General features: G+C 37.3%; 1 protein-coding gene across 10 annotated transcripts in view; it reads right to left on the bottom strand.

The window, feature by feature from the left end:
- Positions 1-231: 231 nt before the first annotated feature.
- RALYL (RALY RNA binding protein like) overlaps positions 232-26,905 on the bottom strand; it is a 685,749-nt gene continuing 659,075 nt past the window's right edge. For all 10 annotated transcript variants that reach the window (XM_027580147.2, XM_027580090.2, XM_027580099.1 and 7 more), the window contains one exon: positions 232-1,003. In XM_027580147.2, the coding sequence (XP_027435948.1) occupies positions 986-1,003 (18 nt within the window). In that variant the 3' untranslated portion in view covers positions 232-985. The remainder of the gene's footprint in view (positions 1,004-26,905) is intronic.

Raw genomic sequence — 26,905 nt, 5'->3', positions numbered from 1 at the left:
AGATACACACCAACTTTGTTTTAAAAGAAACAGTATTTATTAAGAAATTATATGCTGAGTTCTCCTACAGTCTGTGAAGATGGTTTCTTCCATTTCCACAGCACAAGACAACAGCAAAGAGCATCTGGAAAACACTTGCAATGCTTGGGAATGGAGTGTTCCTAGTAATAGGAAATGAAATGAAGTGATATACGCACTATTTAAACTTTTGGAACCAAAGACAAGACAATCTTTTCCTTGCCAATATAGTTTTCACCTGTATTGGCACTAAAACCTGTCTGTGGGATCTCCTACCCAGACTGAAGTATTGGGTAATAATTGGATTGTTTCAGTTGAGTAGAGAATGCTCACTTTAATCACAGGTCAAAGCAACAGAGTCCTTTAGCTATGGAATCACATCTGAAATATTTGCATTCTTTATTAATAAAAATGGTGCTTATGGAGGGCAGAAATATAACATTTTCAAGTATTTTATCATTATGATCTGAAGTACTTTAAACTATAAATTAAAAATAAATTATAAAAACTAGCTTACGATGTATCTTTTCTTACATGACATTGTTGGAAATAAGCTTTAAACATAGAATTGCAATATCACCTGACTTTATATATGATCACCAGTAAAACATGCTAATCATAAAAATAGCTTTTACAAATATACATTTGTATACAGTGTCTCCCTTACCGTTCATAAATGTCCTTCACATTTTAAGACTTTTAAGACTTAAAAAAACACAACATAATTAACAAAGGGGAAAACACATTTACAATCTAAACCATAAAACCTGACAATTATATAGCTTAGAACATAGAAGAAATGGAATTTCTAAAATTGAACAATACTGTCCATTTTATTTATTTGGGTATTTTTTTTTAATAAATTGAACCAAAGATGCTGCTATCCAGTAAGAAACCTCCTTTCACATTTCTGGGTGTTGTCACAGTTTCTCTTTTCTGCTTTTGTGGCATCATTCATTACTTCAGATCACTTTATCTGTAGAAACTGAGAAAAGAAAAAAAAATTTAAATATCGAGATTTAGGTTTCATTGTTGATAGCATGCATATATGTAAGTTGGATTTAAGTTAGATTTTCAGGCTGAATCAGGAGATGATTAAAGAAGAACTAGATCTTTAGGAAAAATACTTTTGAGAACTTTAGGTTCTTAGATCCTTTGTTGTAGAAAATGTTAAAATTATTTACACTTACAGCATGCTATAATTTTTAAAAATCTAGTCCACTTCTTGCCTGAGATCAGCAATTATCTTTCAACCAGAGTTCTTGACCAAGTCAGAGGGGAAACACTTGAAGTTCTAGGCTAGGGAAAGAGATTTGGGTTGCTTTTGAATTTTTGTGGCTCCTCAGAAGAGTGACCATGGGATACTTTTCCCCTGTAAGAGACTTTGGAGCACTGGGTGTTATACGCAAACAATGAATCATGGAACACTACATCAAAACTAATGATGTAATTTATGGTGATTAACAAAACAATAAAAAAAAAAGAGGCTTTGAACAGTGCAGTCCTAAGCCTTATGCACCTGGGATAGGAGAAAAAGCAATACAGATCTCTGGTCTGAGTTACATAACCTTGGTTGTAAAAGAAGAAAGCTAGATGTGGGGCACCTGGGTGGCTCAGTTGGGTAAGCAGCTGTTTTTGACTCACGTCATGATCTCAGGGTCCTGGAATTGAGCCCCACGTTGGGCTCCCTGCTTCGGGGGGGGAGTCTGCTTTCTCTGCCCCCCCTTCCTGCGTGCATGCATGTGCTCTCTCTTTCTAAAATAAATAATTAAAATCTTAAAAAGAAAAAGCTAGATGCAAGAAGGGCAGTGAAAGACTCATGATGCAACCACAAGCCAGAAACACCATACAAGAGCCAAAATTCAATTGGTAGAATCATTGAACTAAGAAATTGAATATGAGGGGCCCCTCGGTGGCTCAGTCATTAAGTGTCTGCCTTCCGCTCGAGTCATGATCCCGGGGTCCTGCGAGCGAGCCCTACATTGGGCTCCCTGCTCCGCGGGAAGCCTGCTTCTCCCTCTCCCACTCCCCCTGCTTTTGTTCCCTCTCTCGCTCTCTCTCTCTGTCAAAATAAAGAAATAAAATCTTAAAAAAAAAGAAATTGAATATGATATGAGGATAAAATAACACAAGATTTCAGTAGTGGGAAAAAGCATGTATTTATCTTAGGATCCTATCAAGCACAAGGTTTATATTTAGATAGAAAATATAATTACACCTATTATCTCATCAACTTCAAAGTTTTTTCAGTTAGATGGAAAATCTGTGTATATGTTTTAAGAATCAAAGACAGGCAAATCGAGGTATCCATTTGGATGAGAACTGCTGTTGAGAAAAACATCGTGCATCAGTTACGGTCTTGGGGGGAGGAAGTACCATCTACCACCGGTTATCAATCCCAGGAAAGGTCTCCAAATGTTTTTGTCCATTGTATTTTGGTATTAGAGTTGTCAAGGAAAACAAAGTACAGTCAGCATTGGATGAAAACAGCGCTTTACAGCTCCAGTTGTGTGCCTTGGTCCCTCATGGCTAGTGAGTCCCCGAGGCAGCAGATGCAGGGCAATTGGCCTATGCATAACCCTCTCTTGCTGCAGTAGTAGAACCCTGAACTCGGCCCCATGGAGGCTGAAATACTGAAAGGTGTGTCTGACAATCATTAACATACACATTTAAGCGGAACAAGGAGACACTCCTCTAGTCTGAACTCGGAAAGGTATTTCCATATAGGTGATGAAACTGACAGGCTTTGTGGGCTCTTTGTTTCTTGGTAAGGAAGTATTGCAGGCCCAAGGCCTGTTCTTATGTGACTAAGTGGGTTTTAAAAGACTGCGTGGATGCACAGGCTGCTTTTCTCAACAGTTGCTGACTCCTGTGAATAGCCGGATGATTATGTAACATGACCATTTATTAGAGTTTTGAAGCCCATGAAATAGAGATTATGAAAAAGACTGAGTATGGCAGTTGGGGTGGTGAGAATCACTCTGGATGTCTGTAGCTCCAGATGTCACCTGGCCAAGATCCCTGGTTGAAAGGTATCAGTGATCTAGAATGGTACTTTTTCTTCCTTCATGGATATGCATTTGTCACACTCAAAAACATATACATCTGAGTAATGTATATTGTATAACGTGTATAACATCCCAGTTAACTGGGATGTCTTCTTCCTTAGTGAGTACATATCTTAATGCTAGGAAGATATAGAATTAAATGTAAAGTATTTGCAGGACTAGAAATCATACTACTAATATTTTTGTGTTAAGAAAAAGTATTTGAACATTTGTTATTGTAAATATCTGTGTTACATGAAAGTATTTAGCCTATTAGTCTGACAGTCCTGTGATTTCAGTTTAGAAAATGCCATTAAAAAGTAGATTGAGACACAGGATTTCAGTTTTATGATTTGAAATCTTATGACCAAATCTTATGTTTGTGCATGATATTGGAAAGTCTAAGAAAACCTTAGACCATGTTGATATATTGAATTCATTAGATTTTAAGAATTATTTCATTCTCAGAAAGATTTTGTTGAACTAGACAAATGAATTACTTAAAAATACAACATAAAATATATTAAATTCACAAATGCCATTTACAATGTTTGAATGCTATTTAATCAAGCAATCTGGGGCAACCATTTTTCAGAGGGCTCTCGGTACTTTGTAAGCTCATATATTTAATCTTAATAATAAATACCTAATAATTTTGATTTTGAAACTTTCACCAAACAACTAGAAATAAACAAAATAAATACCCTAAGTATTCTATTTTTCAGTCAAAAGCATTTCAAACTTATATCCTTAGGAAAGAAACTTTAAGGCCTAAGTACATTTTGATACTGTGATATTCTCTCTTTCTCTCTCTCACTTTTGCTTCTCTCCCCCACTCCCTCTTTCCTTTCCTCCTCCCGCTCTTCTTCCTCACCCAGTCTGTACCATATGCTTACTGGTCACACATACACGTATTTCTAAAAATGACAATGTTATTCAAATGTGTTCTTCTTGCAAGAAGTGTTCATGTACAATTAGTCTTTAAAGCGCAAAGTTTTGAACTCATGGTTCAAAGCAGGCCTGCCCTGTGTTGTGTGGTATAAAGGAAGTTTTATACATTCCCTGTATGCAGGTACCAAAAAGGATCCATTACCAATGTGAAAATGAAAACCTTGATAAATACAATTAAATTTAACCTCTAGAATGATGCTGACATGTGAACATAAGGCATAGTAGATTTGGGTTTGAATTGATAACACTTGTGTGCAGGGAGGAACTAAAGCTCTCTATATGATTGCAGTCGCCCTCTTTCCTGCGAGGCCTTCATCCATCGCTCTTATTACAGATGGAACATGCTTAAACTGCTGCAGCAGCTGTGTATGTAAAGTTTACTAATTATTGTGTTTCTTCAGGTTAAGTCATGGCAGATGACATTAATTTAGTATATTCTTATACCATCCTGCTTGCCTCAAAAGAGGTAATGAATGGTTGTTTAGCAAGTATTCTTTTTAAGAAGAGAAAAACAGCCTGCAGATTTTTCGTGCATATTCCATTACCCCTGGTGTGATTTCTCTTTACCCCTTCCTTCGCTCCTTGATTGTAAATGATTACATAAAAATAATTATCCTGGGAAGAAGAAAAGGAGGTTTGAAAATAATTTATTGAAGTCTTACTTCCTTGCCATAAGGCTTCAAAGCATTTGCCTGTCCCTAGTACAAAACAAAAGCTTCATTACTTCACATTGTGAAGTAGGTGTTATTAACCATATGGATACAAGTAATGAATATAATTCTCCTTATCTAAAAGCAATGGCAAAATATATTCACTATGGTTTCCACAGATCTTCTAGTCTGAGAAAAGTATTGCTTTTGCTTCTAAAGGCATGGGAGAAAGGGGACAACTATGACATTCTTGTTGCCTTTTTCTCTAGAATGACAGCCATTTAAGGAGCTGATTGGTTTACTATAATGTGAAACTAATTGTGCTTTCCTTCTCTTGAATAGTGGGTAATTTATCTGGTGGCTATATGGAAGCCTGGATGCTTTTAAAACAAATTATCCTGATGATGAATGCTTTTCCAACTCTCAATCTCTCCCATTTTTGAAAAACAACAAAAAAACCACTCAGATGGGCCTGGATTGTACTGAAGCAAGCAATTTACTTCTACTTGACAAAGAAAAAGAGGATAGTATTAATCTAAGAGAAAGCACATGTAATTTTAAACCTTATGAATTAATATATGTACTTACTGATATAAGATTGGTATATAACATTATATTAATTTCAGGTGTACAGCATAATAATTCAGTCTTTGTATATACTACACAGTGATCACCACAATTAATCTAGTTACCATCTGTCACCATACAATTGACCCCCTTCAGCCCTTTTGCCCCCAGACCCTCTTCCCCCCTCTATAAGCACCAATCCATTCTCTGTATCTATGAGTTTTGTTTTGTTTCTTTTTTGTTTTTTAGATTCCAAATATAAGTGAGATCCCATGCATGGCATTTGTTTTTCTCTGTCTTATTTCACTTAGCATAATACCTTCACAGTCCACTCATGTTGTTGCACATGGCAAGATTTCCTTCGCTTTTATGGCTGAATAGTATTGTGTGTATATATATAATACATAGACCATAACTTCTTTATCCATTCATCCATCCATGGACACTTAGGTTGTTTCCATTCTCAGCTATTGTAAATAATGCTGCAATGAATATAGGGGTGCCTATATCTTTTTGAATTAGTGTTTTCATTTTCTTCAGATAAACACCTAGAAGTGGCATAGCTGGATCACATGGTAATTCTACTTTATAGGAACCTCCATGTTGTTTTCCACACGGCTGCACCAATTTATGTTCCTACCAACAGTGCACGAAGGTTCCCTTTCTCCACATCCTCTCCAACACTTGTTCTTTTTCTTTTTGATAATAGCTATTCTAACACGTGTGAGGTGATATCTCATTGTGGTTCTTACTTGCATTTCCCTGATAATTAGTGATGTTGCACATGTTTTTATAGGTACAGCAATAGGTGGAATAAATATACTTTATTAACAGCTCTACAAAAAATCATATTTTTAAAGAAGTCTTTGACCATTTTTTAAAGATTTTATGTATTTGTTTGAGAGAGAGAGTGAACGAGCAAGAGAGAGCGAGCATGAGCGGGGGAGGAGCAGAGGGAGAGGGAGAAGCAGACTCCCTGCTGAGCAGGGAGCCCGCTGCAGGGCTCCCTCTCTGGACTCCGGGATCATGACCGGAGCCTAAGGCAGATGCTTAACAAACTGAGCCACCCAGGTGCCCCAATCTTCTGACTTTTCTTTTTTTAAAGATTTTATTTATTTATTTGACAGAGACAGACACAGCGAGGGAGGGAACACAAGCACGGGGAGTGGGAGAGGGAGAACCAGGCTTCCCGCGGAGCAGGGAGCCCAATGTGGGACTCGATCCCAGGACTCTGGGATCATGACCTGAGCCTAAGGCAGACGCTTAATGACTGAGCCACCCATGCGCCCTTCTGACTTCTTAATATCAGAAATACTTCTGTTATTTTTTTTCTAATTGAGATTTATAACTAATAAGTAATTAGAGAAATATAGATAACCCACATTTTTAGATAATATCTATAAAAGCAAAAAAAGTGAAAGAAAATATGTGGAAAATATAGGCTGTATAACATTTTACAGAAAAGTGGAGTCTTACAAAGCAGGAATTATCTATATTTGTTGCCACCACTAATTATGTTTATTGAGTAACAGTTCGCTTTTATAGACATTGTAAGCCATTCGCTTTTTATAGACAATGTGAATACATTTGGCTTTTACAAATCCTTTATTACAAATGAGACACAATTCAATTCAAATTTCTAAATAACACAAACAGATTCCTGGCTACTACTCTTCCTTATAAATTAAACTTGCTTTCTATTAATAAGCTCTTGCGACCAAAATTGCATTATACTTTTAGGCTAAAAGAATCATATCATAAAAACCATAAATGGCATGAAAACAGAGATGGCTACTAACTCGCTGAGATGGCTACAAGTGGAGGCAACTGCTCCATTATATAGTTTTTAGGGGCTTAATAGTCTTCGTTCCTCAGTTGATGGCCATTTTGGATGCAGGGGCTGGGGGGATACAAGAAACACAGGCAAAGATAAATGTGTAGTAACCCATCAGAAGCTTGGAAGTAACTCTAAAATCTAGAAACTTTCTGCATTTCTTAAGTGACACTGCATATTCTCTACCCTGATCATTTAAGTCTTGATTTTAGAGTTAAGGTATTCACATCAGGCAATCTCAGAACATTCAATCAACTAAAATCAAGATTTAAATGATCCACAGGCAAAACTTCTGATTACAGTCCTTACCAGTTTGTCTTTTGGAAGAGAATGCTCAGGCCAGAGGGCACAAGACTGGACTTCCTTTCAGGGACAGGTCCCACTATAAATTCATAAACAGATCTTCTGATATACCAGATATTACTTCGCATTTGTCTGGGGTACTGTTCTACTCCCAGCATGCTGACAAGTAAGTTCAGCGAGCCTATGAGGCTATGAATCCTTGGGGATCTGCCTCGCTGGCTGTCTCTCATGGCTTCCCAGTACTTGCCATGTACATTTCAAGGTCTTTAATAAGGGCAATATTTATAAAGCTACATGTCAAGAAATATAGAACTTCACTGAATTTGAGCAATATGCAATCAGAAATTATCTAACCCTCTCCTGTTATAATAGGTGAAGATACTAAAGCCCAGATAATTTGAAAGACATGCCCAGGTAGTTGGTGGAAGCCCTAACTAGACCCAGAATCTTGACGGTGATCAAGAATTCTTTGCATTATATGTTTGGTTCTCAAACTTTAATAGGCCTTAGAATTACTGAGTGGGCATAGTAAATCAGATTACAAAATTTCTGATTCACTAATGCTATGGTCTGAATGTTTGTGTCTCCTCAAAGTTCATATGTTGAAATCCTAATCCCCAGTGTGATAGTATTAGGAGGTAAGTGTTTTTGGAAGGTAATTAGGTCATGAGGTCAGAGCCCTCATAAATGGGATTAGTGTCTTTATAGAAGGGGTCCCAGAGAGCTCCCTCGCTTCTTCCACCATATGAGGACACAGGGAAAGATTGCTATCTATAACCTAGGAAATGGGCTCTCAGAAGACACCTGATGCTGCCATGACTTTGGACTTTCCAGCTGCCGGAACTCTGAGAAATAAACGTTTCTTGTTTATAAGTTGTCCAACCTGTAGTATTTTGTTATAGCCGTCCAAATGCACTAAGACAACTAGGTCTGGAATGAGGCCCAGGAAGCTGCATTTCTGATAAGTTTCTGAGTGATGCTGATCTGGGCATCGCACTCTTGGAGAACTACTTCACGTCCCTGTTGAGCAGCAGTCTTCTGGGAGTGGGCTGCCTGCACTCCTACCTGTCTCACTGTGTGTGCTAACATCACGAAACTCTGTTTCTTCCCCAAGGCCACCTCTTAGAATTATTTATTTGGCTGGCAATCCTGAGAAGTAAGGTAACTCATCTCTGGAATGCACCACATAGTTCTGCAATAAATCTTGTCTGGACAAAAACAGGCTTGCTTACTGCTTGCTAGAAAGCTGGATTCTCTATACTCAAGATCTCTCTGCACTGCACTGCATGTGCGCTTCATCTGGCCTTCTATCTTGGACTTGGGTCTTGAGTTTGGGGAACCAGGACAACTATCCAGATACTCTTACGTCTTTTGCCATGAGTAGCAAAGTCTTTTGTCTCAGGAGTCTCCTGTCTTCTATCAGGATCCTTGGAATTATGGATGTTTAACTTATTAGCTTGAGTAGTTATTCTGGTAGGTGTTCTCCTGCTTCAGTTCTCCTACATACCATCAAACTTATTTATGTTGGGTCAATTCTTGATTAACTATAGGGACACTTGGCAAGTCATGACTCCACTGGCAAGCTGTCTTTGGGACATCTTCACTTCTTTTCTGTCCCCATAGCACCTCCTCTCTCCTTAGTTGTTTTTTTTTTCTTCTAATTCCTAACAGTTGTTTTATAATCCACACCCATTATTCTGCCCAATTATTACCATGTTTTTTTTATCCTATTTTCCATCTGTGTCTCAATGTTCAAGAAATAAGTATGACTAAAAGACAAAATTGATCTTATTATACTATAGTGGGTCACAAATATTCAAATCAGTGGGCTTTGTTATTCCATAACCAAATGGAAAGATGAAAAGACTGGAAAAATCAGTCATTTGTTATAATACAATAGACTTAAGTTAATGCATGAGTAATGTTAACATGTTTTACTTCCTCTCCTAAAACTGAAGGAAAATATAATACAATATTATAAAACCAGCATAAAAGTAAAAGAAACAATTTAATGTTAAAGTAATTTAACTCTATCTACCAAGTCCAAATACACTGAGTTCCTACAAATATTATGAAATAACTTCCAAGCTTTTGAATTTTTCCTATTTTAGATTAGTTTATGAGATTTACTACTAGACATGAGTTTTGATATTGAAGTGAAAATAGTGTATTAACTAATATAAAAGTACAATTAGAAACACCATGGATGTTTGGTTTGGTACATGACTTACCATATGTGATTTAAAAAAAACCCACTCTTTTCAGAGTTAGTAACATCATTTCCTATAACTAATTATAACTCTCTAACAAGGGCATTAGTGCAGTAACAATTTTTAACAACTACACACAAAGAACATTTGTGTTTCTGGAGTACATTTCATTTAACTAAAATCACATAAAATGCAAGTAAGGCAAATAGTATTTTGTTTCTTGGATTCATTATAGGAATAATTTGTTCAGTGTAGTAGGATGCAATGATGTCAGGCACTGTATATTGTCTTCTCACATTTGACTAGTTGAATTGATAAATTATAGCAATTTTATTTGGCACATAACTTGGGTTTGATCATGCATCGATTTCTGACTTCTCATGCTAATTATATAGTGTCTAACAACCATTAGTGGCTCCCGATGCTGGAAATGATAAAGACAATTTCAGGATAATACAACAAATTGTGTAAGTTAATTCCAGCACTAGAAGCCAAATGCTGATTAATGCTGAGATTATTATGAACTTTGAAATTTCACATATTTTACTGTTTTCTGTAGTTCCTTTAGTAATTAGTTTTGGCTCCACAAGAAGAGATATTTAAAAATCATTTCATGTCTCACAGAAAAATGTGATTTAAAATTGATTGATTTAGAGGTATAATTTAAAAAGTCCTTGGAAATTGTACAGTTAATTCATGATCCTTCAGAATAGCTGAGACAAAGGCTGTCATGGTTATTTAACAATTCTCATTTAATTAAATTTACTGTATACACCAAAGTATTAGAATACAAAAAATAGCTTCAACTTAAAACTGAGCAAAATTAATCTGAGAGATCAAGTGATATAGTAAAGTGATGGCATACTTATACTATTATTCTATTAATAAACGCTTGTTTTTTTATCAACATATTTGAGAAATATAATTAATTTCAAAAAAGAAATCTTAAGGCTTAAAGCTTTGGAATAGTCCCTAGTAATAGCATTATCAAAATACTCTTAGCATTCAAATTAAGCTGGATATAATAGAATCCTGGGTGATTCAGAAGAGATTTCAGAGTTTTGTAGTACCTAGGACTATCATGATTATGAAAAATCCCAGAATTGTAACATAGACAGAATTAGAAATTGTACTTTATCCATTTTATGTGTGACTGATTATGTCATATCCTCTGTAGGTTACTTTTTTGAAATAGGTTTTGGATATCAGCTCACTTATCTGTGTTTTCCTTTGTTTTATTATAAGAGAATATAGAATTGAGGAACAGTGTCAGTTATATGATTCTGTATGGATCAAGATAAATAAGAGCTGGGAGCATTTAATTCAATAAATTGATGAAGTAATTCAGTGTAAGCAGAGCTCTCTCCTAGATTTCTATGAGCAAATCTTCCCCAAATCAAACTTTTTATTTGAAGAGGTTTTTCCTTTATAATTAAATTTCTCTGGTAAGTCACACTTTATGGACCTGAACAGAATGCTATAACATTATCTGTTCATCAGATCTGTGATAATGCACGGAAGACTCATGATCACTACACTTTGTTGTGTGCTAAAGAGGAAGCGCCCGGTGTCTGCCTGGTTTTCTGTTCTTTTACCTACACCTGGCGTTTTTTTGCTGAGGGAGCACAGTGTGGTATTACTTGGCACATAAACATATCTTATATCTGCATTGTACATCTGAAGCTATAAATTATTTCTGTAGCGTTTTACAAACAGTCATCTTAATGAAGAGAAGTCTGAGGCACAAGGAAAGAAAGTCACTTGCCCAGGGTCTTAATGGCATGGTAAAATAAATCCAGCCCAGAATCATGTTATTCTGTTCTTACTTGAGGGTCACATTAAATAGATACTTTATTTGAAATAAACATCACAGAATGGATGCCTCATGTCTGAAGGTAGGCAACAACATGCCCTCCCAACAAAACTGCCTCTAAACACTTGGGTTGTTGGTGAGATGTACTGGGGAAATAGTTGTTCAACTGAAGTTTTTTAGGCAGAATGTGTCCACTGACTGTTTCTTTGTTTGGGTCACAGCAACTGCATTTTGACTAATGGGGTTTTGGTAGATGAGTGCTGGGAAGCCGATAGGGCAGGTACCTATGACACTATTCTAGAAATCTCTATTTTACTGAGATAAATATGGGTAAGTGAAAGAGTGCAGAGAATTCATTTCTGGGTCAGAAAGAATTGCTTTACTTGTATTTACTTGTATATGTGCATATAGCTATAATAAATTTTAAATAAACTTTTTTATTTAACAATGGACAATGATATTTTGTAACTAGATTTCTGTATCTTTTTCTTTTCTCATTGACTGACCCATTTCAGATATGAAAAGAGATAACCAATTTTATCACTTTATATGCCATAAGAAAATACCATACCTCATATAGGAAAAAAAATCAATTAAATGGCTGAACTTTTCCAACCTAATTTACTTTCAGATATAGTTACTCAATTTATGTTTACAGAGATGGTTTCAATAAAAATGTCTTTGCTTACCATCAGTACATATGGAGATCAAATGTGGTCACAAATATCAGAAAACAAAATGTATTTTGAATTTTGAAACCACTTAAAATTCTGGGTAAAAGTTAAAAATAATTGGCCCTGGTTTCACAGTTATTACTTTTCATGTGAATATTATGAGGTTTCAAGCTACTTAAATTCATATTAATATTATTTTTCTTAGTGTAAAGGTTAAGGGCAATTTTTAAAAACAGATGACATTAAATATTTCTTTTTTTTTGAAGACTTTATTTATTTATTTGACAGAGAGAGACACAGCGAGAGAGGGAACACAAGCAGGGGGAGAGGGAGAGGAGAAGCAGGCTTCCCGCTGAGCAGGGAGCCCAATGCGGGGCTCGATCCCAGGACCCTGAGATCATGACCTGGGCCAAAGGCAGATGCTTAACGACTCAGCCACCCAGGCGCCCCTCTCAACATCACTTTTATAGAATAGTTATAATGTTATATTTTAGCAGCTAATGCTCAACTACTTTTGTTCTATACACAGAATGTTTATGCAAAATTAATCTTATATATTTCAGTATTTCTGGGTAATTTTTTCCCATTCCCTTTGGATGTAGTTTATGGTATCAGCTAAGAACATTGAACCCTTACCTTATATCTGCCGAAAATAACAGTACCAATAACAGTCCTCTAAAGAAGATATTTATCAAACTATCCTAGGAGCATTTGGGCAAGAGCCTGGCAGCTTCTTTGTGGACAATCAACCTATTCTACAAAAACAAATGTGTATAAAATATGTATGTCGGTGTCCTTTTCGTTATACCATAAACTTTCCTTATGAAAAATGAGATGATCTGAGAAGGCAATGTCTGATTTTTAATGGACATCGTTTGGCGTTTTTAAAAGCACGTGGCAGACGGCAGCAAGGTGAGGGCTTCCCAGTTGCCACGAGTGGGTAGGAACCCAGAGGGCCACCTTCCTCCCGAGAGTCTCAGGGCTCTGGGGATACACCACATGAAAACGTTTTCATTTTGATCAATTCTGAGGCATCTAATTCTGTAAAGTTCAGAGTACTTTTCCAATGTAATCTCACAAGTCAATTTGCATTCAGAGTTTCTGCTAACTTCAGGTAAAAATTGTGCAAGGCACAGGACTGCGGGAGGGTGACAGCCAATCAGGATGTCATCAAAGTTATCATTTCATCAAGCGTGAGGTGCAGGTCAGCACGACTGAGCTCTATGTTCCCAGAGAGGTGCACAAAACCGCTAATGGCACCCAAGTACTGTTAGGTGGGAAGACACATTAAAAACATTGACTCATAGAGTGAGAAAATTACCCTTCTCAGTGTTCTTCCAGTTTTCTAACTGCATTAAAGAGAAAGTTTCCTCTGGTGCTAGTTCTGACATTTCTCTAGTACTGTCTTTTTTTGAACAAGAGAGAGATAGAGATAGAGATAGAGGAACAGAGAGAGATTGTGAGAAGCAGGAACACAGTTTTTTGTCATATGAAAGTACTGATCTGAATTTAAAAAGAAATGTTTTGTCTTTTCATGCTATTTATCTTAAATATACCTCCTACTTATGAAAAGGGATACCTGGTTTTTCATTTTTTGGAATGAACTAAAATTTAATTTTAAAGATACATTTATTTTAAGTAAAAAAAAGTCAACTTAATTTTTAAAATTAAGTTAAAAATATTACCAGTGGTATATAGATACAACAAAAATCATAATGGCACAACACAAATTAAAATTAATGAAATTTGTAAGCACTAATATGTGAAAATATCTAAGGGCACTAGAATCTTATAGACCCTGGTTGAATCTTGATTCTGCCTTTTCTTTCTTTCTTTTTTTTTTTTTTAAGATTTTATTTATCTGAGAAAGAGAGAGAGTGAGAACAAGCAGGGACAGCAACAGAGGGAGAGGGAGAAGCAGTCTCCCCGCGGAGCAGGGAGGCCAATGCAGGGCTCAATCCCAGGACTCCAGGATCATGACCTGAGCCGAAGGCAGACACTCAACTGACTGAGCCACCTAGGCGCCCCGATTCTGCCTTTTATTATCAGTATGACTTTGGGGAAGTTACTCAGCCTTTCTAAAATCAGTTATTTCTAAAATATCTATCCTTTAAGTTATTTTAGGCAATAAAGGAAATTATGTATACAAAAAACTCAGCATTGTTCCTGGAAGGTAGTGAAAATGAAAAAAAAAAAAGTATTGCTTTCCCCCTTTTATTTTTGTGACTTGGAAATAAATAAAAATCTTCTCTGTCTCTCCTTCTGCATGCGTATGTGTATGTGTGTACACATTATATCCTACTTTCTCAGCTTTTCTGCTCTTTAAAAATAAGCTATTTTTCCACATTTTTGAGACAACTAAGGCCCAGAATGATTTCACAACTTGTTTCATTCACATAGCTTTAAATGGCAGGACTAGATGTTACTTCCAGTAGATCAGTAAACCACAGGCTGGCAAAGTTTACTTTTAGAAGCTGTTACTGAATGTTATTAAAATGTATTCCTAAAAATGTGGCAAGATAGGAAATATTAAATATGCATAAGGTATCCAGAATACTTATCAGGTTCCAGTTGATAAGCATTCTTATCAGCTTTCCAAAGGGCTGTACTTGGCATTTCATCTCAGGCTACCCCAGAGCTTGTGATTTTCCATGTTCAGAACAATTCTAAAGACAGTGAAGGTTTATAAGGGAAGAGCCTGCAGTAGAGTAAGGCTGATGGTGTGGCCTGGTTTGCACTGTGAGAATTTTCATGTATGGGGAAACAGTCAGACAGAGTCCCTGACTGCTTAGGTGATAAAAGTGCACAGTGCGGTTGGGTGAACTAGAAGTTGCCCCTTTGCAACTTGAATACTGCCTGGCTTAAAACTTCCATGCATTGCATGAAATGCATTATTTAAGCAATTAACTTCTAGAATATGGGGTAGAAATTGTAAAAAGTCAGCACCGTTTAAACGATTAATCTCTTTTCCGCTGTGATCCTGTCTGTTGAACTATGCATAAAATTGAAAAAAAAGTGACACTTTTTCCTTTCTTTCAATTTCTGATTTAATGAAGTGCTTTCATACCTTTTCCCATTTCTTTTCTCACAGATTATTAGATTCAGTGTAGCTTGAGTAGGTAGAACATTGGTTCCATCAGAAATACTGCTGTTAATGACTTTCTTAGCTTGCTCAAGTACAAGTTTCTTGCACTGGTATTTATCAAATGAAGGTAGTCTTTGATCTATTCATTTATTTTTATTCTGAAGAGTTTTTAAAGTTCATTATACTAAATAACTTTAAAACTAGCTAGGGGAAAAAAGTCAGTAAAGTCCTATGCATAGAACACACTTGGTAATGGATCAACTGTATTTGGAGCGTTAAAAAAACCTGAAACTTGAAAAAAATATTGCTAGTCATTTGGCAGATAAAATGCTCAGGTCACTAAGTTCAACAACCTCTGGAAAAGGCAATGAGAGGTGAGTATCTATAACTAACTAACCCTTCCCCTGAAAGTCTATTAATCTATCCAGTAAATATAATGTTGGAAAATTAACTCCTGTAATTTGAATATACTTTAAGACTTTAGATGAATGAATTGACTGATATATCTAAGAAATAGCTTTTGATATTTTCATATAGAATATTACTTGTGCTTAACATTTTAGATTTCGAATAAAGAAAAATATAGCAAAGGGTTCCAATGTGTTTATAGATTCAATATCACAGAAAATAGGAAGTATTACTAACATGCAGATCTGGGAAGAAGAAAATGCTGAAATTCTTAAAAATTTAGTATTCATATAATGTTAGTGCCAGAAAATCAAGGAATATATCACTATTGTGTCAGGAATTCAACATTCATTATTTAATAGGATGAATGGGATTACTTGTATGTGCATTCTTTGAATATAAAGATAGTTAGGCAAGGGCGCCTGGGTGGCTCTGTCGTTAAGCGGCTGCCTTAGGCTCAGGTCATGATCCCAGGGTTCTGGGATCGAGCCCCACATCGGGGTCCCTGCTTGGCGGGAAGCCTGCTTCTCCCTCTCCCACTCCCCCTGCTTGTGTTCCCTCTCTTGCTGTGTCTCTCTCTGTCAAATAAATAAAATCTTAAAAAAAAAATAAGCAAGGTTGACGACACTAATTTTCACCTGGTTAAACAAATGTGGTGAACACTCACCTGAAGTGTTTGTGCTTCAGTGTCTGGTGTCTTCACTGACACACAGTTGTCCATAAAACAGGAAAGAGTGACAAGGCACCAGAGAATTGAACAGAATATGCCTCTAATATGCCATGGTGCACAAAGGGAGCATTAGAAACCAGGCAGGGAATAGAGACAAAGTGTCATTTAAATTTTATGACTCTAAATGATATTACCATGGTTCCAGTGCCATTTTTTTTATAATGCCCTTTTAACCAGTGCAATTTGTAGAATCTTTATGTGTCCCCCTAAACGGGAGGTAATTCTAGTTAAAATGATTCTTTAAAAGTCAAATGAAGCAAATCTACACCTACTAGGCAATCAGTGAATTATTTCTTTCTCATGAGTGGCTTATTGAAAAATGGAAAACATTTTCAAACATCAGTAATAAGCTTTGCTAAGCATATTCATAAGAAAAGTGTTCACGTATAGAATTATTTTCTTATAGAAATAAAATTCTTTTGTTCTCTTATGCTTTCTCATTTCTTAAAAATACTGTGCAAATATTAGCATTTCAAAATTTCACATATTGTTTTAATACTTTAATACATATTGTTTCCTTTAAAGCTAGAAATTTAGAAAGCACTGGTCAACTAGTGGTGGTTAACAAAATTTACCTTGTACTTATATTCCTATTTACCCTTAATAGGCCCTGTATTTAAAAAAATCTATCATATCTATTTTCGTCAGTGAATTCCAAAGAGACCTCTTAATTGGCAAGTTCAACTTTAAGTAACAATGAAGGGGTGCTTAACAGCCAACAACTGTGTAACAATGAATTAATACTCTAGTCATTGTATTAGTTTTATAGAATATGTGCAGATTGAAGAATATGTTTTAGGATATAAATCTTTAACTAGAATGTAAGCTTCATCTGTGAATGAGGTGCCCTCCACCCCCAAAAGAGGCATTTTCTTTCTTTCTTCTTTCTTTCTTTCTTTCTTTCTTTCTTTCTTTCTTTCTTTCTTTCTTTCTTTCTTTCTTTCTTTCTTTCTTTCTTTCTTTCTTTCTTTCTTTCTTTCTTTCTTTCTTTCTCTCTCTCTCTCTCTCTCTCTCTCTCTCTCTCTCTCTCTCTCTCTTTCTTTCTTTCTTTTCTTTCTTTCTTTTCTTTCTTTCTTTCAAGTAAAGGAATGGGGAGGGGCAGAGGGAGAGGGAGAGAGAATCCCAAGTAGGCTCCATGACCAGCACAGAGCCCAACAGGGGCTCAATCTCACAACCTCAAGATCATGACCTGAGCTGAAATCCAGAGACAGGCACGTAACAGACTGAGCCACCCAGGCACCCCTAAAAGAGGAATTTTCTTTCTTATTCACTGACTTATACTAGTGCTTAGAATGGTGCCTGAACACAATAATCACTTATAATAATCATAATAATATTAATAAGTATTTGCTGGTTGCCTGAATAAAAATAGCATGAATGGAAAAACACGTATCTAGTTAAACTGTTTCTGTTGCATAAAACTCTCAACATCACTAAGACTCTCTTTCTAATTGTGTATGCCCTTTGGAATTCTGGAATAATTTTAGGAAGAGAAATATTTGTTTGCCTCTCAGCATCTTAGAACAGTTTATTAATTTAATGTTGTGTGGCTAGACAACATCAGAACTATGGTGTGGGGTTTTATCATCCGGTACAAAAATAGGCTTTCTGAGCAAACCACATACATACATGGGTTATTTTAAGAACCCTATGTTACTGGGGCACCTGGGTGGCTCAGTCGGTTAAGTGGCTGCCTTTGGCTCAGGTCATGATCATGATCAGAGTCTTGGGATCGAGTTCTGCATCAGGCTCCCTGCTCAGTGGAGAGTCTGCTTCTCCCTCTCTTTCTGCCTGCCTCTCTGCCTACTTGTGCTATCTCTGTCAAATAAATAAATAAAATCTTAAAAAAAAAGAATCCTATGTTACTGATATCAGTATGTAGCATCTTACTCATCCTTAATGGAAAAATGGGAGTTACCTCTTAGGCAGCCAGAATATGACACATCTACTCCATAGAACTCCCTATGTGTGTGTATGTGTGTGTTTGATCACTTGGATGGGAATCCCTGCCCATAGATTATCTAGTCTTTGTGTGCAGCAGATCAGTGTGAAGAGACTAAGATTCCATTGGTGAGGGTTAGGAGATGGGGGTTGAGTGAGATCTAAAGATTAAAACACAAAAATCTAGAATTTGTCAAGTGTGATTATGTATGGTTAAGTAAATGATAGACAGATTCTCCTTCCTAAATGAGATCATTATGTACCCTCTTTTATTTCTTGACTAGTTCCTTTCTTCTTAGTATCCCCACAGAAATGAAAATAATTTTTCCAAATTGGAAATCACTGTAACTTCTCTCAGATTTCAAATGGTTCTGTTAGCCTACAAATTCCTATACCTCAGTTCCACAGAGATGATCTCAAAAGAGTATCTTGATGTACACTAATAAAATGTGCTGGAATTTTAAGACAACAAAAGTTGAAAGGGACATGTATAAACACTATAATGAAATCATTTAAATGTTTTCCTTTCAGAGTTATTAAAATTTCCTACAACTGGCACTTCCCTTAAATTTTGTTACTTGAGGGAAGAGATTAAGTTTGCCATACACATATACTTATAGCGGGGATTTTTATAAACATGATCTTATTTAATCCTTTCAATAACCTGCAAAAACTTCCTTTAACAGATGTGGAAGTAGGCCTCAGAGAGTCAGTGATTTGCCTAAGGTCCTGTAGTTATTAAAAGGCATGCCAATCTGAATCTAAAACCCAAATAACCCTTCTGAATTGCTAAACTTACATCTGGCACTTTGTAAGGAAAACACTTTTCTCCATTTAAAAAAAGGCAAAGACCAATTTCCCCTTGCCTTTTTTCTTAGAGTGTCTTGTTGGAGGTCTAGTGAATCTGGATCTTTCCTTTAACCTTTGACATAAAGATAAATCCCATTAAGGGTAAATCCGATTCTCCAATGTTTACAGTGTAGCATAGCTCCAAGATTACCAGCCAGATAACCTCTAGACATATGATAATGTTGAATTTTACCAGAGCCCTGTGATCCTGAAAAACAGTGAAGGTTAAGGACAACCCTCTTCCCTGTCCCCCCCATTCTATCCTTTGTGTTTTGGGAAATGGCTTGCCACAAAGAACCATCTTTCCCCATTTGACTTAGATAAGACTTAGTGATGCCTGCTTGTTTACCTATGACAGTTAGACACAGACCCTCCAAATTCCCATTCTTGGTCTCATAAATGATTAGCTGAACTGTTCCATCCATGATGATCAATGAGAATAAAATGCCTGTTAACTAAATTTTGGTTAAGTTCCTCTTCTTCTTCTAGGACTCTAAACTTAGGTCCACTATCAGCCTGAGCCAATATACAACTACTCTGGGAGAGCCCCTCTGGGAAAATAGGCTGGCCCCAGGGTAAAACATTACCTGAGTTATTATTCAGTTTGCCACCCTTTCACCTCATTTCCCCACATTCAGTTAGCTCTAGCTTTGTTTACTCCTCTCCATAAAAGGAAAACCCTTTCAGTTTAACTCTTGAGATGCTTGCAGAGCTTATGGTCATGGCTCTCTATTGCAACAACCTCATCCTCCCTTGCAATAATCCTTCCAAATAAAGCATCTACTTACCAAATTTGTATTTGTTTTTAATTTGACATATGTAAAAGGATAGCTCTGGATTTGGCACTGAGAACTCTTTGGAGCTGTACAGGAGATTGTCACAAGGTTCAGCTTTTTGTCTCTTGGGGAGATAAATGTTCTGCTTTGCTGAAAAAAAAATGTGTGAGATTTTGTCCTAATAACCAAGATGGACTTAACATTCTCCCTAGCTTGACTAAACTTTAGGCGGGTTTCTTCCTGTCTGGAGGACCCTCACCTCCATTTTCTTAGAGCATTTACTTTAGAGAACTTGTATTTGCAAATTCTCTCTGCCCCTTTGAGATGTAAATCTTCTCCCAGCTTCTTGTCTGTTTCATGATTTAGTTACTTCTTTCTCAAGGATCTGCAGCCTTCCTTTGAAATGTACTCATCAAGGAAGATAGCACCCCCTACTCCCAGTCTCTGAGGCGGCAGGAGCCTAATTAAGTAAGTGACAATTAGCTAACATAGATGGCCTAATCACCTTGATCAACCGTCCTGCCAATGTCTCTTAGTACTTTTCCACCAGCTCACCCCAGGCTTAAAAATTCTGCTGCCTTTCCTTTGAACAGAGTTGAATTCAGTCTTTTTCTTCCATTGCCATAGATAGTCTTGAATAGAGTCTTCCTTACCTGTTGAATTCTAGCCAGTGCAATTTTTCTTTGGCACAAACATTGTGGTCACTTTGGTGCTAGCTTACATGCAAGTAAATCTGTGAATATTTACTCAAAAATTACATTTTCTGTTCTATACTGGGAGGAAAGAGTCTTTCTGTTGCTTGGATTGTTTTATTTCTCCAACAACTTTCATCACTCACCTTTACTTCAGATTGCTCTATTTTCCTCTAGAACATTATAACGTTTCTAAAAAAGCAGTTCTTTTTGTGTGTGTGTAAATTTAAGGCTTGTTTTTGGACTGTTTCTCATTTCTAAGACTTCAGAACCTTTCTATTCTCTTCCTCTTTTGTTTTCTTCTGTATAGATACTCTGGGATGGTGAAAATATTTTATTTTGTTTGGATCTATACTCTAGATTTATTACTTTGCCTTTTACCATCTATTCAGGCAGTTTGGAAATTACATGTCTACCACAATACTTCTCACATCTCACAAGCCCTTAGCTCTAAAGCCCATTTGCTAATGACCACGTTGCTGTCCTAGCTGCAGTTGGAACCAAAGCATCTACATGCTTACGTGGGCATACTTTAGTTTTGAATTCTCTGAAGTTTATTATCTTATGAACTTGTGACTTTCAGCTTTTTGTGGGCTTAGAAATTGCAGATTGGGAGTGAGAGAGAGGCTTATTTCTTGGTTTGTTTTATAACTTGGTGTCCTAGCTTTGCTAACTAAATTCAGGTTACTTCAAATTTGCATTTTTATCACTCACGGAGGTAATACAGAACCACTGAAAACCAACACAACAGAGTCAATACTGCTGTGTTGACTTTGATGTGTTGGTTTTAAGCCTCCTTCTGTTGTTCCTCTTCAGTGCCTTTAAGATGCACAGAATGCTGCCTGAATGACCTAGTGACTAAGTTATAATGAAAACTGTTTGCTTCTCTGCTTTGTATAATAACCCTCTAAATCACAGAGGGCATGCATACAAAAGTAATAGTTAGAACCCAATCTGATTAGAATACACAATAAAATGTGCTTAAAGATAGAAGGGGGCTCATAGTTTGAGGGAATCTGAGGACATTTTCCTCTCTTTCTTTATTAAATATTCATTAACAACAATTGTTAAAGCACTATACTAAGGAAAACTACAAAATAAAATAAGCCCTGAGAAATTCACAATCAATAAGCCAGAAAGAAGGGAAGTCCTTAATTACAATATAGCAAATGAAGTATGATGAGATATGTATAGAATGTGGTTTAAAGAACAAAGCAAACCCAAATGTATCCAGGATAGGTTGGGGGCTTTGTCCAGGGATGGATTCATGACATGTGACAAGGCTCTTGAAGACACAGGATGTGTTGATCAACCAGACAAAATAAAGAAGGGGAAGGGTATTCAAGTTAGAAGGAACAACATATACATATAGCATGACATAGCATGTCAAGGACCATCAAGTAATCCAGCATCCCTCTATCTATCAACCTCATCCACCGCCCCTCCCCCCCCATTCCCTACCATATGCTGGATACTATGCTATGCGTGAGGGATCCAAAACCAAAAGGCTTCATCCAGCCTGCAAAGAGCTTTTAGTCCAGTTGGAGAAAGAGACATTTTTAAAAAGTAAGAACAACAATGAAGTGAGTGTTCTAATAGAAGTCTGTGTGAGCTATGGAGGACACACTTAACTCTACCTGGGATTATCAGGAAGGTTTCTAGAGGGTGTCATATTAGAGCTGAGTAATGAAATAGAAGTGGATGTTCACCAGTTTGAGGAACAGAATGACATTCCAGGAAAGTTAATCCCTTTCCTCACCCTGAAGGCAACCTCTGTTCATTTAAATGCAATTATGAAGTACTGTACTCTTTTGTACAAAGCATTTTTCACTTAGCATAATTTTTTTAAAGATTTTTCTGCATTGCTGCATGTATCAGTAGCTTGTTCCCTTTTGTTGCTGAAAAATGTCCAATGCATATATCCATTTTCTGACTGATGGATTGTTTCTCGTTTTTGGATATTCTGGGTAAAGCTGTTAAAACATTCTTACACAGGTACTGTCTAGACATATATTTTCATTTCTCTTGAATGCTTAGGAGTTGAATTGCTAGCTCATTGTGTCTAGTTTTATAAGAAATTGCCAGATGTTTCTAAATGGTTATTACATTGTATCTTCCTACCAACAATGTTGGAGAGTTTGAGTGCTCCACATCTTTGCCAACATTTCACTCCATCAGTCCATTTGGCTATTTTGGGGCCTGTGCAGGGTTACCTTTTTGTAGTTTTAATTTGTATTTTCCTGAAGACTAATGATTTTGAGTGAGTTTTCATGTGCTTACTTCTTCTTTGGTGAAGAATCTATTTGCCCTTCCTTCTTCAAGTACCATGTGCTCTATCTCAAGGCTTCTCAACCCTGGCTACACATTAAAACATCTTTGAACTTTTGCTTTGGCTCCACCCCAACTCTGATTTAATTGTTACAGGTTGAGGCCCCTGTCATTGGTATTTATAAAAAAGCAATCTTGGTGATTCTATGGGTGCCCAAGTTTGAAAACCTTACTGCTGTGGTCCAGTGGTTCTCAACTTCCTTAGGTATCAGAATAACCTGGAAGGTTTGTTAAAAAACACAGACTGCTGAGATCCACCTCCGGAGTTTCTGATTCTCTGAGTCTGGGTTAGAGCCTGAGAATTTGCTTTTCTAACAGGTTTCCACATGATGTGATGCTGCTGGTCCTGGGACCACCATCTGAGAATCACTGCTTTAGCCAAACGAACCAACCAACTTCTCAATATACACCAAATTCTTTCAAGCCATTCTGGGTGTATTCTGTTCTCTCTGTTGAGATCCCATCTAACTCTTTGTCTTCCCTGCACATGCTTTTTCATTCTCTAGGAACCAACATGAGTGTCACAACCTTCATGAAGTCTGCTAAGATTCATTTCCTCTCTCATTTCTCTGCCACACTCTATTGCCATGATTCCTGTGGTAACTGTACTTATCACACTGTTTGGTTAATATCTGTTTATTTGTTCTGGCTGCAGCATTTCCCTCTTCCACACAGTGCGAGTGCTATAAAATCAGAAATCACTATGCCTTGTTCTTTGAATTTTTAGCAACTAACAATATCTGGCACATTACTGAGTTTCCACTATTTTATTTAAAAATTCTTTTGATTGTTGTTTTAATGAATGAGTGGCTGGATGACTAAGAGAAAATATAATATATGAGGCTTCTCACATGCTCAGATTTTTTAAAACTACAATTGACCACCTGTTATTAAATTGGCAGCCAGATCATAGGAGCCAGAGAGCAAATCTATAGCAACAACTAAAAATAAAAGCTATATATCATCCCAGGCTATAGTTAGCATTATCTTTTTTTTTTTGAAAAAAAAAAAGAAAAAGCATAAAAAGGGGACTTAAAAGGAATTCTTTTGAATTGAATAAGCCAGCAAATATAAAATCAAAGAAAACTTTAAAAAGATGAAAGCAAAGTATGATTTTCCTCGGAGTATTACATTTGTTTCCCAGAGGCTTTCTTATCAAATAAGAAGTGCTTTTCAAAAAATCAAATCTCCAGAGATTTTTAAAAAACAAAGTTCCATTTGAAGACTGTTGCTGGAAATGTTGTAAGATTTTATTGAAATATTCCCTTGCAAACTGAGATAGTAATGGATAACAATTTTCTTGCTCACACTGTGCCGGAGACTTTAAGTGCTGTTCATGAGGTATCTCATTTAACCCTTACAAGAGCCCTAGAAAGTGGGTATGATTATTCCAGTTTCACTGATGACAAAACAGAGGCTGAAGGAAATTAAATAATTTGTTCAAGGCCAGTGTTCAAACCCATTTTTATGGAGGGTTGCCAGATGAATTACGGAATGCCAGGTGAATTTGAATTTCAGACAGATAATGGAAGGCTTTTGTTTTGTTTTGTTTTGTTACAAGTATGTCTCATATAGTATTTGGGACATGATTATATTAGAAAATTATGCATTGTTTATTTGAAATTCAAATTTAAATGGGTGTCCTGTATTTTTATTTGCTAAATCTGAAAACCCTCCTTCTATCTCACTCCAGAAAAATTGGCCTCAGACCACGAGGTTGCATTGTGTCCTAATCCTCTCTTTATAAAGGCAATTCCCAATTTACTGACATGAAATTTATGGGCCGAACTTCAAACAGTGAGCACAGCATCAAGGCCCTTTAGGATCTGGACTCCACCTTCCCATTCTCCCATCCAGAGGCCTCACAAGCGCCAAGGCTCTGTCTGACACGGGAGCTGAATGACATGGGCCTGGAGGCCCACTTGGCTGCTGTGGAGCGAGTGGGTGAGAAGTTGGAGCTGGATCAGAGGGTCCACGATGCAGGGCTTTGGCGACCCCCGTGAGGGCATGTGTTTCTACTCTGAGTGAGGCGGGCAGCTCTTGGGGAGTTTCTAACAGAATGACATGCCCTGGCTGGCGTTTTAACCGGAGCAAACTGGCTGCTGTTTGGAAAACCATGGGCAGAAACAGGGATGTAGTGCAAATATTCAGGCGGTAACTCAAGTGGCTGCTTTCCTTGATGGCGGACTCCTCATTCGTGGGTTCAGGCTGCCAGTGGTGTTATGCTGGGCTCTGGGTGTCAGTTTCCAACTTGGAGCCCATGAGAGGGGCGTCGTGGTCCCAGCTTTAAGGTGGAACCTGGTGTTGTTTCATACGGAAACCTGAAGGGGGGCAGCAAAGTCTGTGGCGAGGCTACATCCTCAAGGGGAGAGCGGGTGGTGGACAGGCGGCAGGGGCACATGACCAGACATGTTCCCGAGCCTAATGAGACACTTTCTGGGATCCCCAGAAACAAGTGGGAGAGACTTGGGGGTGGGGCTGGCAAGGTACTGCAACTATGCAGGGGTCCAAATGAGGCTGGAAGACTGTGATTGGTCTGTGACCTAACTTATAAACATACCTGGATAGGCCTGGAAACATGAGGGTTAGCAAAATTAAATAAAAGAAGTTAAAAGGGACAAGAAGACACAAAAGGAGATATGAAAGGATACAGTGCCATACAAAAAACCAATAAACACTTAGCACATTTTTAACTAAATGTCTCCTTTGTGCCAGGCATGCACTTTTCAGACATTACCTCGTTCATTGTTCACAACAATCCTGGGCCAGGCATAGATTATTACCAAGCCCCTCTTATAGATGAAAAAAAGTTGAGGGCAGCGAGGACACAGGTAAACAGCTTATACAAACTCATGGAGATTTGAACTATTTCTGTCAAACTGTAGGCAGAGTTCATTTTTTTTTTTTTTTTTTTTTAAGTAATCTCTGTGCTTAACATGAGGGTCCCACTCTCGACCCTCCGGAGTCAGCTGTTGTTGTTTAAAAACAACTAAGCCATCAAGCCTCCACCCCGGGGGGGGGGGGGGGATATCCTAATGAGCTAGGCATAGTTCTGTAGCTAAAATAAAAATGACGGAAATCAAGAGAGATGCCAAGAAGAGCAAGTCTGAAAATCACAACGAGGAACACTTACTACAGAGAGACCAGAGCTCCTGAAGAGGCAGGATTCCAGGGTGGAGAGCCGGAGTAGAGGTGTCCACCTGTCACACCCTTTGCCTCCCATCAAGTGCTTAGCCGTTTCCCATTTCTGTTGAGAAGAGCTGGCCAGTTAGCTGCAGAGGCCCTGGCCATTCATACGTCAGCAGTAGCCCACCCAGGCCAGGTCCCTTGCAGCACACAGGCACCATGATTGCTCATCGTATCCCTAACTCTGTCCAAATTATAGATTCAAGATGAAGTCAAGATGAAGGTCTCTGAATGCTGCATGGAAATACAGGCCCAAATCAAACAGGTTAAGTAACCACTTTCTTGCTTCCTTGTGATACATACCTCTAACTAATTTAGATGACACTATCTTTGGGAGCGTGTCTCCCAAGTTCTTGTTGGTTCTTCAGCTAGCATTCAGCCCAAATGATAAAAATGAAGAGACAGATGCATGGTTGATAAAGGGGAGCATCCAGGTAAAGGATTTCACAAGGAAAAAAACAAAAAGTTTCAAAAAGAAGGTGACATTTTCAGTCTGGTTCATAAAGACCCAAAAGAGCAATCAGAATGCTTTATGCGTTTCAGATCTTCAGTGGCGTATCAGAGTGCTTACTTAGAGGTGTCTCCAACTATGGGGTTCAATTTGTCGTCCAGACCTTTCCCATTGTGCACAGAAATTCAAAACTTTATAAGCCCAGGTGACTTGCTTAGTTGAATGTTTTGTTAAGTGCTGAAAAATGTATTATAACATAGTACTGAGCTTGCATGCCTAAGTATCACACAATCTAGCTAGGTAATTCTACTGTGGATGCTTACTAGATTTACTTGATCTGATTGCATGTAGTCAGCAAGAGCAAAAGTAATTACAAGTAGAATTTGAAAGAG

The sequence above is a fragment of the Zalophus californianus genome, chromosome 4 (genome assembly GCF_009762305.2).
Source record: "Zalophus californianus isolate mZalCal1 chromosome 4, mZalCal1.pri.v2, whole genome shotgun sequence".
Classification (NCBI taxonomy): domain Eukaryota; kingdom Metazoa; phylum Chordata; class Mammalia; order Carnivora; family Otariidae; genus Zalophus; species Zalophus californianus.
Note: the sequence above shows the minus strand (reverse complement) of the source record. Positions and strands in the feature narration are given on the sequence as shown.